The sequence below is a fragment of the Neomonachus schauinslandi genome, chromosome 11, assembly GCF_002201575.2.
Source record: "Neomonachus schauinslandi chromosome 11, ASM220157v2, whole genome shotgun sequence".
In the NCBI taxonomy this organism is placed as follows: Eukaryota; Metazoa; Chordata; class Mammalia; order Carnivora; family Phocidae; genus Neomonachus; species Neomonachus schauinslandi.
In genome coordinates this window covers 12,643,350-12,657,283 of record NC_058413.1, presented here as the reverse complement: position 1 = coordinate 12,657,283, position 13,934 = coordinate 12,643,350, and the positions used below count along the sequence as shown (strand labels likewise).

At 50.0% G+C, this 13,934-nt stretch overlaps 1 protein-coding gene across 1 annotated transcript; it reads left to right on the top strand.

Moving 5' to 3' along the window:
- On the top strand, positions 1-13,698 carry SERPING1 (serpin family G member 1). The gene is made up of 9 exons (XM_021684853.1): positions 1-36; positions 1,582-1,635; positions 2,179-2,256; positions 3,771-4,194; positions 5,505-5,639; positions 7,677-7,880; positions 8,074-8,213; positions 11,930-12,149; positions 13,191-13,698. The coding sequence occupies exons 3-9, from the start codon at positions 2,203-2,205 to the stop codon at positions 13,442-13,444; spliced, it is 1,431 nt and encodes a 476-aa protein (XP_021540528.1). The 5' UTR covers positions 1-36; positions 1,582-1,635; positions 2,179-2,202; the 3' UTR covers positions 13,445-13,698.
- Positions 13,699-13,934: the final 236 nt, after the last annotated feature.

Here is a 13,934-nt window from a genome sequence, read left to right as displayed (position 1 = left end):
AGAACAGCAGGATCTTCACTCCGGCGCCTGCTTCAGGTTAGTCATTTATGGGGGTTCATACAAGATTGGTGGCTCAGACCCACTTGATCCACACCTTGGCTCGTCATTTACTTGCTAGATGTTGTTGGGTGGACCAGTTAATGTCTATGAGTCTCTCTCCTTTTTAAATTTAAGAGAGTAATATTAGCACCCACTTCAGAGTTGTCATGAGAATAAGGATGAAGGAGGTTGCTTTCCACTGCCTTCTTTTGGTTTGGCTGACCCATTTCCCAGAATCCACAAGCTCAGTGAGCCTTCCAGGTGCCCAGCTTAGGCCTGGGGATGGGGAAGTGGCATTGCGTATGTCCCCACGCTGAAGGAACTTCCCCATGGCTCAGAAGGTTCCTAAGTTGGCATAGGGAATGGAGCACTTGCAAAGCTGGTGCGGAGTCTTTATGGATCTTTTCCCACAATCCCCAAGGAGACACACACTGTTTCTCTCCTTCTGTCCTTGGTCAGTCCCATCAAATAGCAGTTCGGAAGCTAGCAGCCAACTTCCCTGACTGTTCCAAACAGGACAGGCCCAGCAGTGAGATGATCATAGAACTTCAGAGCTATATTAGGTCATCAGAGACCTCCTTGCTTTGCAAAGGAGGTAGGGTTGCCAGATTTAGTAGATAAGATACAGAATGCCCAGTTAATTTGGAATTTCAGGTAAGTGAGAAGAAAATTTTAAGGTATGTCCAGGTATTGCATGGGACATCCTTCCAAATAATTTTGTTGTTGTTGTTTATCTGAAATTCAAATTGAACTGGGCTTCCTGTATTTTATCTGGCAACCCTGAGAAGAGAGTTAGGTGCTAAGAGGGAAACAACTTAGGATCACACATTTAGCCAGGCCTCAAAGCTAGCTCTGCTGGTTCCCAGCTACTGCCCGCCACCCTCATCTCCCCCAAACATATTGGCCCCACCTGTCAGCCTTTTACATAAGGGGAATGCTTGCTGGGCTGGGCGCCTCAGACTCCTTGTCTGCTTTACAAGGGAAGAACCACTGGTTGCAGGTCTCCAAAAGGAGACACAGAACACCCACACAGCACAGGGAAGAGTGGGGCAGAGGTTAGGACTCCAGGGGATTTAGGTCAGAGTCCAGGCTGTCTTCCAAGTGAGGGTGATCACCCACCCCACATTTAACTGCTGGAAGGCACAGATTTTTTAACTATTAAATGGGTACAATGGGACCTGTTTCCAAAGGGTTACTTTGAGGATTAGCTGTGCTGAGCAATTCCTGAAAAGCCAGTCAACTAGGGAGCACGTTTTGGGTCTCTGCAGTTTTTATCAGGACCCATGAAGACGGAGAAAGAACTTCGGTTGCCTAGAGCTGAGAAGCTACACCCAAGCTTCCTCACCCCTGGCTCCCAAGGGTCTTGGGGCTGAATTCTGGCCCAGCCCACAAGGCCCGAGAGCGTGAGTGGTCCGTCCCATCCTCGTTTACGGGAACTCACATCAGCGATCAATCATCCTTAATTTGTAACTGGGCAGTGTCCTGGGCCAGCCAATAGCCAAGACTGACCCCACCACACACCCCACCTCCCTGACCCTGTAGGACTATCCACCCAGTCTGCACTGAAGCTGTCCAGCGACCAGGAGTTTGGAGCAGGTTTGGTGATGGGGTGGGGGTGGGGATTTGGCGAGTGGGGCTTCCTCATCTCCTTCTTTCCCTCCCCCGGTTTCCTGCCCCCTTTTTATCTCTGAACTTTCTTTAGGCTTGCTTCCACTGAAGACTTCTGTCCTACCCACCCCCCGCGCCCCTCTTCCCTGGGTGCCCCCCGCTTCCGCCTGAGCTGTGGTGCCCAGCCCCCTCTGGACCTCCCCTGCTCCCCCTGCCTCTTGGCGTCATTGTTAGGCTGAAGCAGGACACTCTGGATGGAACAGATGGATGGAGACCCGGGCTTGGGAGGGGGAAGGAAGGGCCAGCGGGTGCCGGGAAAGGGAAGCCGTTCTGGGAAAACAAAACAGGGGGAGGAGCTTGGGAGAAGGTGGCCCGGGGGAGGAGAGAAGGAGGAGGGAATTCGCGCAGCGGGGCTAAGCCCTGGAATGGAATGGGGGAGGGCCCAGGGTGGTGACTGGAGTGGGGGAGGGGAGTGGAGGCCCCCAGGGCCCCAGGGCTCGGCGCTGACAACGTTGCTGGCTGGCTCCGCAGGTCCGGGCTGACGCCGCCGCCCAGATGGCCTCCTGGCTGACCCCGCTGACCCTCCTGCTGCTGTTGCCGCTGGCTGGGGTGAGTGGCCCCTTCGAGGGGGCGGGGGGCTGAGGATTAACCGTTCTGGACCCGGAGAATGAGGAGAGCGCCTCTTGGGATCGGCAAGTGTGGTCCTTGCACCGGGGTTCGGAGAGAGCGAGGCAAGAGCCGGGTTCTAATCCCGGCCCGCTGCCGAGCAGTTGGGTGGCCTTGAGCAAGTCCCTTCTCCGAGCCTACCTGTGCTGGTTTATAAAGTGCAGAATAGGAGAGAGCCAGGAGATGGACAGTATTTTGTGATCTAAGAGCAAGGGGTTGCGGCGAGCCGGGGGGGGGGGGGGGGGGGGAGGCGCCTGGCTGCTGAGATACAGGTCCTTCCCGGGCAGCGCCTGTCAAAACGCCAGGAGAGGCAGCAGACACCCCTGGGTGTGGGTGGGGGCCGATCGCAGGGAGAGGTCCCAGGGGCATGGGAGTCAGGAGGAAGGTGGACGCCTGCTTTGGTCTGTCTGTTCAGGATCGTGTGCGGAAGTCGGCAGGGGGAGTGCCCTTAGAGAATCTGTGGGTGCTCCCATGATGAGCAAGGGATCTAGAATCAGAGTCAGATCATCAGCTTCGGTGAGACCCTGGGCTAGTTACTATCTCAGCATCGGTTTTTTTATCAGTGAAATGGGATAATATGCTTTCTCAACCCAGAAACCATGACATTTGGAGCTGTATAATTCATTATGAGGAGCTACCCTGTGTATCCTAGGATGTTTTGCCCTATCCCAGTTTCTACCCATTAGATGCCAGTAACATCTCTGCCCTATCCCCCAACCCCCTTCCCTCCCCTAGGATAACCAAAAATGCCTCCAGACATTGCCAAAAGTCCTCAGGGGTTAAAATTGTCTCTGATTGAGAGCCACTGGTCTATACTATTTCTTCCTCCTTCCTTCCTTCCTCCCATCCCCTTCTGACTCACTCTCCTTTCCTTCCTCCCTTCCTTCCTTCCTTCTGTCTTTCCTTCCTCCCTCCCTTGCTTCCTTCCTCCCTTCCTTCCTTCCTTCCGTCCTTCCTCCCTTCCTTCCTTCCTTCCTTCCTTCCTTCCAGAATGCTGATGGTTTTCTATACCCACTAATGGCTTTGCAACCCACAATTGGAAAAACCACTGTTCTCGTGCAGAGGTCACAAACTCAAATATCTCTACTGGCCTGGCAGGTGAGCCAAGACAGGCAGGTACTGAAAGAAATTGCAAGAACATAGGTAAATGGCAATGGACCCTCAGCCCCAAAGTTTGGGAAACAGCTGCCCTTGTGGCAGTGATTCCTCAGTGATAACAGAGTCCCTGCCGGCTCCTTACCTCTGCCTCCACCCCCTCTGGCTCCTGCCTTGCCCCTTCTCCAGAGGAACTAGTGGGCGGCAGCTTCAGGGCAGGTCCCTCACCCACCAGGCTTTCCCAGGAATCATTCTCTGGTACAGGACATTTTCCACATCCCCACCTTCCCTTCCTGCTTTGAGGGTTTGAGGGGACTGTGCTTCATGGTAGGAAAAATGAAACTCATTATCTTGAACCACAGGTTAGAGCCTCCTCAAATCTGAATGTTACTAGCCCCAACTCCACGGCAGAGAGCCGGCAAGAGGAAAGCAAAGGACAGATCTTGGAGGGAGAGATCACCAACGTTGAACACACCGTGGGCTCTTCCACCTTGTCAACAATCAACTCAACCATCGTAACAGCAAATACCACTCTTGGAGCCACCACTGAGCCCTTCATCTTGTCCACCGTTCAGCCCATCCTGCCCACTACTGGGTCCTTCTGCCCAGAGCCTGTCACTTCCTGCTCTGACTTGGAGACACCTTGGGCAGAGTCCAGGTTGAGGGAGGCTTTGATAGACTTCTCTGTGAAGCTCTACCATGCCTTCTCAACGACGAAGAAGGCAGAGACCAACATAGCCTTTTCTCCATTCAGCATTGCCAGCCTCCTAACCCAGGTCCTGCTTGGTAAGAACCTAAGTTTTCTCCAAGTTGTGTGTTGGACCCTCCCATGAGGGTCCCCAACCCAGATGCCTACAAAGCCATGCCTTGGGGAGAAGGCTATAAAACTGGGCTACATTTGGGGGGAGGGTGAGCATTCATTTATTCCTTCATTTAACAGTGATTTAACGGGCACCTTTGCTCACAAACCCCCATGGACTACACAGGAACATAGAAAACAGGGTCCCGGTCCCCAGCCGTGTGTCAGGGTAAGGCAACAAGGAAGATGAAACCATAGCGATAGACAGAGGGTAGAATCCTGTAATGCTGCTTACTGGCTGTGTGACCTTGGCAGGTTACTTAACTTCTCTGAGCCTGAGTCCTCAGGTGTGAAATGGAGATGGTTGTACTTACTTCAAAAAAGAAAGTGGAGAGTTTAGTGCCTGGCTTAGAGGGAGGTCAAAAAAATGTTAATCCCTTGCCTTCCTGAGAGATGTCTTAAGTCCCATGGGATAAACCTCTACCTACACTCTCCAGTTAGGACAACCAAAACTGCCAGATGTCCTCTGGGAGGCACATTTCAGTTGATTGGCTTTGGCAAATTTCTTTATTGCCCAGAATGTATGGCTTGAATCTTGTCTCCCTTCTCCACTTAACTCTGTGATGATCTTCAGTAGAGTAGATCACTTAATCTCTTAAGCTTCAGTTTGCTTGTCTGTAAGTAGGGAGAGTAATTACCCTTCGGTCAAAGGGGTTATTGTGGAGATTCAGTGAGCTAATATGGGAGGATCATTTGTGATGCCTGGAACCAAGTAAGTGCTCCCGTAAATTTTGTCTACTACTGCATGGAAGGTGGGCACAATAAATATTTAATAATGAATAACTGAAAGGGTATTGAGCATCTGTCCTCTTTTGTGATCCTCTGATTTCTCCTCTTAATAGTGAGCTAGAGCTACCGTCTAGTGCCTAGATGGTAAACCTCTGTAAACCCTAACCAACTAAATCATCGTTCGTGTGGAACAGGCAGTGATGGGACTGGGCTTTCCGTGACGTGTGGGGTTAAAATTAGGTAGGAAACAGGATTCAAAGCCCTGGAAAAGCCTAACTGAAGATTCATAATTCCCCCACCCCTTTCGTTCTGATGTATGGATTGTCTTCAGAAACCCATCATCCCAGCTCCGATGATTTGTGATCCCCTCCATAGCCCCCACTCCCCCGACCCATTCCAGCCTGCTCCCTCAATCCTAGTCCTGCATGGCAGGTGCATCCTGTCCACCCCCCTGCCCCACCCCCGCCCCGCCCCTGCAGTTTTTCCTCATTTCTGCCCTGTGTTGCAGGGGCTGGGAACAGCACCAAGAGAAACCTGGAGAGCCTCCTCTCCTACCCCGAGGACTTTGCCTGTGTCCACCAGGCCCTAAAGACTTTCACATCCAAAGGCTTCACCACAGTCTCTCAGATCTTCCACAGCCCAGGTGAGCGCCCCGGGAAAGGGCAGCAGCTGCCCAGCAGGATTTTGGGAGGATTCTGAAGGGGACCCGACCCTGGGGAAAGAGGACAGAGGGGATGTTAGAGCTAGAGCATCAGGGATGGACAGCAGAGCACGTAAGGGCCTCAGCAGGAATGTCCTTTGGCTCCAGGAGCTGGATGGTTCACCTGGTGAGACCTTGGGCAAGTCATTTCCATTCCTCAGCTCTGGTTAGAATAAGAATGTCCTTCTCCATTCATTCATAGATAGAACCAGAGAGCTCAAGATAAACAATGTTTGTTAACGTGGGTCAGAGGAATCTTGAGACTTCTAGTTTTTTGTACTTTCGTGTTCTATGAATTTGTGGTCATTTACACATATTGCATTATTAAGTATGTAATAAGATTAATAAGCTTCCGAAATGACCTGATATAGTTATTTTCAAATTTTCTTCCCCAGAGCCCTGAGGTTTCTCTGTTGAACTGCTTCAGGAGTCATGGTGGGAGTTGAGGGGGATCAGGGAGGCTGAGTGGGTTGTGGGGGTACCACTTCCTGTGGGAAGCAGATGGAACCAGGTGGGCTCTGAGCACTCACCCAGCCTCAACCAGAGCCCTTCTAGCCATGGGCTTCAGACATGACTATTTCAGGACAGTTCTCCTTAAAAAGGTTTGAAAGCTACAGATCTAGTCTGCCCCCCTTCTTTATTTTATTCATTTTTTAAAGATTTTATTTATTTGTCAGAGAGAGAGAGAGAGCAGCAGGCCAAGGGAGAAGAAGGCTCCCCGCTGAGCAAGGAGCCCGATGTGGGACTTGATCCCAGGACCCTGGGATTATGACCTGAGCCCAAGGCAGACACTTAACCAACTGAGCCACCCAGGCGTCCCTGCCCTCCTCCTTTAAAGGGAAAAATTTTTTCCTGTTTTTTTTTTTTTTTTTTTTTTTTAACTATAAAAGCAATATTCATTCATTGTAGAAAACAGAAAACGGACGCCTGGGTGGCTCATCGGTTAAGCGGCTGCCTTCAGCTCAGGTCATGATCCCAGGGTCCTGGGATGAAATGCCATATCGGGTTCCTTGCTCCGCGGGGAGCCTACTTCTCCCTCTGCCTGCTGGTCCTCTCTCTGTCTCTGACAAATAAATAAATAAAATCTTAAAAAAAAAGAAAACAGAAAACATAGGGAAGAAGACAAGGAGAAACAAAGGAAACTCACCAGCCCATTCTCTTAAAAAAAAAAAAAACACCCTCTTTTAGAGATGGGAAAAATCTGTGTCAGAGGCATTCAAGAAACACTGCATTTACTTATTTGCTCTAAATCACACCTAATCCTCTGTCTTGCTAGATTGGTAGAAAATACAACTGCATTCAATATTATCTATGTAGTCCAGGAAAAATTTCTCTTTCAAACACTGTTTTCTTCAGTGGACTTGACCTTTGGAGAAAAGCCAGGACGTCTTGCCATGCACTTCCACTGAGGTTGAGAAGCAGAGAGGGTTCCCTGCTGAATTAAGGGAAGAAACAAGGGAAAACACTGGCAGATGGAAGTTAGTATCTCAGAGAGTTATTTCGCCAAGACACAGGTGCATGGCCAGGAAAGGCCGCCAGGGCCTGGGAGGGGTCCTGACTTAAGTCCAGGGCTTGCTCTCTGGGGGGCCTCAGTTGCCATATCTGTCAGAGGAGTGGGCTGGACCCCAGCTCCAACCTGCTGTGCTCGCTGCAGCAAGCTGAAAGCAATAGGAAACATGCTCCCTCCCAAACCCTACTCTTAGAAGGGAGAGGATGGGGGCGCCTGGGTGGCTCAGTCGTTAAGCGTCTGCCTTCGGCTCAGGCCATGATCCCAGGGTCCTGGGATCAAGCCCCGCATCAGGCTCCCTCCTCTGCGGGAAGCCTGCTTCTCCCTCTCCCGCTCCCCCTGCTTGTGTTCCCTCTCTCGCTATCTCTCTCTCTGTCAAATAAATAAATAAATAAAATCTTTAAAAAAAAAAAAAGGGAGAGGATGTTCTGGGGACTCATGCCTCCCTCTCTCCACCTGCCCCCTTCCCCCAGACCTGGTCATAAGGGACAGCTTTGTGACTGCCTCTCAGAGCCTGTATGGCAGCAGCCCCAGAGTCCTGGGAAATGACAGTGATGTCAATACGGAGCTCATCAATGCCTGGGTGGCAGAGAAGACCAACCACAAGATCACACAGCTGCTGGAAAGTCTGCCCTCTGACACCCGCCTTGTCCTCCTCAACGCCGTCTACCTGAGTGGTAAGGGAGCCCTGGACCCAGTGGTCTTTCTGTCCCGGGTCCTTTCTCTCCTCCGGGCTTCAGAGCCCACGCAACCCCGAGTTCCACAACTGGGTCCCATTGAGTCCGCCACACCCCTTGCTAGTGGGGCTTTTCGCTCCTCTTCATCCTTTCTGACCTGTACGAGAGTAACCCTCCTTCCCCTCCCCGCTAGCCAAGTGGAAGACAACATTTGATCCGAAAAGAACCTCGATGGAACCCTTTTACCTCAAGTCCTCTGTGATAAAAGCGTTGATGATGAACAGCAAGAAGTACCCTGTGGCCCATTTCACTGACCCGACCTTGAAGGCCAAGGTATGTTCTTGGCCCTTCCCACTCTTGTTTCAGAGCCTTTGGCGGGTCCTGATGTCTTTCCTGCTGTGGCCCCACCAGTTTGGGGTGTACCTTTACGAATTCATCATTTCCACTCCTTTCATCTGTATTTCTACCCTATCTCTTCTGCTTCTCCCCTCTCTAGCTTGGCCGAGGCAGGCATTGTTTATTTTAGGCTAGAAAGCCGGATTCTAAAGTTTCTTCATCTCAACTGCATCAAATGGTCAAAAGTGAGTCTGTTCATCGGTGTCTCTTTCCCGTCTAACCCACCAGGAGCCCCTGGTGGCTTAGTAAGTCCTGTGTGTATGTGTGTGCCCACGTACAGCATGCTTACATAGGTGTACACGTGTCTGGGTAGGTGTAGACGTGTGTGCGTGTATGTGGTAGGTGTAGATGTGTGTGCATGGATGTGGTAGGTGTAGACGTGTGTGCATGGATGTGGTAGGTATGGATGTGTGTGCATGCATGTGGTAGGTGTGGACGTGTGTGCATGGATGTGGTAGGTGTAGGTGTGTGTGCATGCATGTGGTAGGTGTAGACAGGTGTGCATGTGGTAAATGGCTTACCCACGTTCCTTCGCAGAAATTGAACAGTAGAATTTCAGTGGATGGGGAGGGAGAGAAGATTGACTGTGGAGCCCAGAAGATTCTAATTATTTCTAGATATGTCTAGATACTTCTGCCTTGTTAAGACAGCAAGACACAGATTTAGGAGATAGAAAACAATGGGAGAATACCCAGTGATTTAGTGCCAGGCTTGTTCAACCTTGGGAGGGAGATTTCCCTAACTTTTCCCTCTGCCTGGACCCTTTCTCACTCAGACTTTCACATAACTTGTTCTTTCTGTGCACCTGGGTGTCAGGTCAAAGGTCACCTTGATGGCGAGACCTTCCCCCTTCTTAAAGTAGCTCCCTCCTCACCCTGAAACATTGCCCTGGTTGATTATATTCATGGTTCTTTGCATTATCAGAAATGGGGTTGTTTATTTGCTTATTTTATTACAATATTCTTTGTCTCCCTGAAATATGGTCTCTCCCCTCGGGAACAGAAACCTTACCAGCCTTGTTTCCTATCCCCAGGGCCTAGAACAATGCCACATATAATAAGTGCTCATTATAGGTTTGCTGAATAAATGAATGAAATCACTGGAGGGTGGTAAAGGGTATAACCCACTTAGGGGAGTCCAGGAAGGCTTCAGAGAAGAGGTTACCTCTGACCATTCTTTTTTTTTAAAGATTTTTTTATTTATTTGAGACAGAATGAGAGAGAGAGAGCACATGAGAGGGGGGAAGGTCAGAGGGAGAAGCAGACTCCCCACTGAGCAGGGAGCCCGATGCGGGACTCGATCCAGGGACTCCAGAACCATGACCTGAGCCGAAGGCAGTCGCTTAACCAACTGAGCCACCCAGGCGCCCACCTCTGACCATTCTTAACCACTCATGTACCTTTCCACCCACCCATCTATGCCTATCCGATATAGTTGGGCACTCATAACTAACAAAACCAGAATGGCATGGGTAAGTTTAATATATTTGATTTTCTTTTTAAGCATGTCAGCCACCCATCAGAGCTGAATTACAACCCTGCTTGGCCATATCTTCCAAGCACCGAAAGGCCACTATGAAATAAAAAATTTGAAGGGTAAATCAGCTTTCCACCAACATCTTAATATCCTTCTCACATTTAATTATCCTACACCTTTTTGCTTCAAAGCATAAAATTAGTATGTCTGATTCTCTTAAAAATTATAAGCACTATTTTGAATAACAGACACACAGATTATCCTCAATTTATCCTGATGTTAATACTATGGAATTGGGGCGCCTGGGCAGCTCAGTCAGTTACTCGTCTGCCTTCAGCTCAGGTTGTGATCCCAGGGTCCTGGGATCGAGCCCCACGTTGGGTTCCCAGCTCAGCAGGGAGTCTGCCTCTCCCTCTGCCCCTCCCTCTGCTCACGCGCTCACGCTCTCTCTCTCCCTCTCTCTCAAAAAGGGAATAAAAAGGGCGCCTGGGTGGCTCAGTCGGTTAAGCGACTGCCTTCGGCTCAGGTCATGATCCTGGAGTCCCGGGATCGAGTCCCGCATCGGGCTCCCTGCTCGGTGGAGAGTCTGCTTCTCCCTCTGACCCTCCTCCCTCTCATGCTCTCTGTCTCTCATTCTCTCTCTCTCGCAAATAATTAAAATCTTAAAAAAAAAAAAAAAAAAAGGGAATAAAAAAAATACTACGGAGTTGGTTCACTTTGTCATACCCACACTTAATTCTAAATCTTTCTGGGACTTAAGAGCATTTACCCGACTAAGGAGGTTAGATTTACCAACTCCAGTGTGCTAGGGTTTACTGGCTGGAAAAGTCAAGACCACAACATGGTAATCTTTTGGTCAGAGATTCAAGGTCTATAGACAGGACCTATTGGCACTATTGACATTTTGGGTTAGATAATTCTTTGTTAGGAGGATGATCCTGGGCATTGGGTAGGATTTAGCATCATCCCTGTCCTCTATCCACTAGATACCAGCAGTCCTGTGAGCCCCCTCTCCTCCAGTTTGACAACCAAAATGTCTCTAGACCTTGTCAAGTGCCCACTGGGGGCAAATTCACCCGGGGTTGAGAACCCCTATATATTAGACCTATGGGTCCCATACCTGTGTTGTACTTGCGTCTGACCACCAGTTGGAAGTCCTTTTAATGGCAAGCTTGAAAGGTAGGCTCGGACTGGCTTGTCCACAGTCTCAAATGCCACACTGAGAGATTTATACTTCATCTTGTAGGCTGTAAAGAGCCAGCAAAAGTCTTTAAAAGGACCGGGGTGCCTGGCTGGCTTGGTTGGTAGACCATGTGACCCTTGATCTTGGCATTGTGGATTCGAACTTCACATTGGGTGTGAAAATCTTTTTTTTTTTTTTTAAATATTTTATTTATTTATTTGAGAGAGAGAATGAGATAGCATGAGAGGGGGGAGGGTCAGAGAGAGAAGCAGACTCCCTGCTGAGCAGGGAGCCCAATGCAGGACTCAATCCTGGGACTCCAGGATCATGACCTGAGCCGAAGGCAGTCGCTTAACCAACTGAGCCACCCAGGCGCCCGTGAAAATCTTTTTTTTTTTTTAAAGATTTTATTATTATTATTTATTTATTATTTTATTTATTTTTAATTATTATTATTATTATTTATTTATTTGAGAGAGAGAGAGAGAGCACACAAGTTGGGAGAAGGGCAGAGGGAGAGGGAGAAGCAGGCTGTCCGCTGAGCAGGGAGCCCGATGCGGCGCTCCATCCCAGGACCCCGGGATCATGACCTGAGCCAAAGGCAGACACTCAACCGACTGAGCCACCCAGGTGCCCCTGCATGTTACATATTTTATGCACAGCATACTGGAAGGGGAAGGAACAGGGCTCAGATCAAATCACTTGCCTATATTCCATAGCTAGTCAGCCATGGAGTCAGGGTGTAGTCCTCAGCCTGTGTGATCAGAAAGCCATACTTGTTCCTCTGTATCTCATGTGCATGGAGTTAGACCAGCACTGTTCACCCAGCCGGCATCCCCATTTTGTCCCCAAGCTTGGGAGCCCAGGTCCAGCTGCGGCTGTTGCAATAGCATGGATGGTGACAGCAGACTGAGAATAAGCCTTGGGACGTAGGGGGTGGGATCCAGGAGAGCTGGGGTAGGAAGACGGATAAGGTGCATCTCTTGTTCTCCAGGTGGGGCAGCTGCAGCTCTCCCACAATCTGAGCTTGGTGATCCTGGTGCCCCAGAGCACGAAACACCATCTCGAAGACCTGGAGAAGGCTCTCAACCCCACTGTCTTCAAGGCCATCATGAAGAAGCTGGAGATGAGCAAGTTCCAGCCCACCCTCCTAACGCTGCCCCGCATCAAACTGAAGAGCAACCAGGACATGCTGATGATCATGGAGAAACTGAGTGAGCCCCTGGCAGCTCAGGATTGCTCCTAGGCCACTGGGTGGGGTGGGGGTGGGGGTGTCCTTAAAGTGTGGTTTAGCGCTCTCTAGAGTATTTTATACACCCATAATAACAGGTTGTTCCTCAGTCCTGTGAGTTAGAGGGGCAGATGCTATTATCCCATTGGGTCATTGAGGAAAGTGAGACTCGAAGTTTACCAGACTTACCCAAGGTCCCTTGAGCTAGTTAGAAGTGAGCAAGAACACCAGCCCAGGTCTCCAGCTTGACTATTTCCACTGTGGTTCATTGTGACAAAGACACTGGGACAGGTGGCCAGGATGGGTCATAGACGCTCCTTCCCTCCAGACCTTTCATGACACTCAACCACCCTATGGACTATGCAAGAAGCTATCTGGATAATACAGTCTGGACACTTTTGAGTTTGGAGGAGGCAACACTCTATTACCTAACCTTTGGCCTCACTTCCTGATCTTTGACCTCATGTCCAGATATACCACTTCATTTTCTGTTATAGAACTTGACCCTCTAATAGGTGAACTTGTTTCCTAGTATATGACAGTACACCCTTGTATATGACCTCATTTGATAACACATGACCTCTTTCTGATGTATTACCTCACTTCTAAGGTCCTTGGAAACAAGGACATCATTTTTCAGGGTTCTTTGGGGGGTGGGGCAAGGCCTCTCACCTCTTCAGAGAAGGTGGTGGTTGGAGCGAAGATGGGCTCACTGATAGAGGATTCCATGAACTGTACCAGAAGGCACAATGTACAATGTAACAAGCAAGGAGGAGGACAGAGAGAATATTGGGACTTGGGACCAACCCAGAAAATTTAGGACAAATGTCTCCAGTACCTGAGGCTTTCATGCTGGTGTTTCTTTTTCTTTTCTTTCTTTTTTTTTTTAAGTAATCTCTACACCCAGTGTGGGGCTCGAACTCACGACCCTGAGATCAAGAGTCGCACGCTCCACTGACTGAGCCAGGCAGGCCCCCCCTTCTGCTCCTCTTTGACTCTTTGTTTTTGTCTGGTTATGCTCTAGAATTCTTTGACTTTTTCTATGACCTCAACCTGTGCGGGCTGACCGAGGACATGGATCTTCAGGTTTCTGCGATGCAGCACCAGACCACGCTGGAGCTGACGGAGTCCGGGGTGGAGGCGGCGGCGGCCTCGGCCATCTCCGTGGCCCGCAATTTGCTGCTCTTCGAAGTGCGTCAGCCCTTCCTCTTCTTGCTCTGGGACCAGCAACACAGGCTCCCTGTCTTCATGGGGCGGGTGTATGACCCCCGGGTCTGAGACCCACAGGGCACCAGGCTAAGGCAAGCCATCCCCCTCAAGCCTTGCTCTTCCAGTGGCAGCCCTGCCTGGACTTGTCCCCCAGCCACCTCCTGCCCCAGGGGCGCCCTGCTCTCCACGTGAAGGGGTCCCTCGGGGTCTCGCGAAGGGACCTACTTCTATCATCCCTTCCCTGTGGCTCCCCAAAGCACTTTTTACAGCTTCCTCTGGTTCATGTTCACCAGACTCTACAAATAAAACCCAGCAGACCATGACTTCCTCTCTTACTTACCTTTCCATTTTAGAGGACAAGGGCACCCATGACCCCTGTATCAGCTAGTATTGCCGTGTAACAAGTCACTCTAAACTTAGTGGCTTAAAATAGCAACTATTTGTTATTTCATGTGAGTCTTGGGATTGGCTGAATGGTCTTTCTGATCTGGTTCGACCTGGCTGACCTTCCCTGGGCTTGCTCATGCATCTGTAATAGTTGGGGGATGACTGATCCATA

Excerpts from the sequence above, each read along its gene's own strand:
- SERPING1 (XM_021684853.1), top strand. The coding sequence starts at position 2,203 with ATGGCCTCCTGGCTGACCCCGCTGACCCTCCTGCTGCTGTTGCCGCTG. Across the intron at positions 4,195-5,504 it reads CCTAACCCAGGTCCTGCTTG|GGGCTGGGAACAGCACCAAG; the intron begins GTAAGAACCTAA and ends CCTGTGTTGCAG. Across the intron at positions 12,150-13,190 it reads GATGATCATGGAGAAACTGA|AATTCTTTGACTTTTTCTAT; the intron begins GTGAGCCCCTGG and ends GTTATGCTCTAG.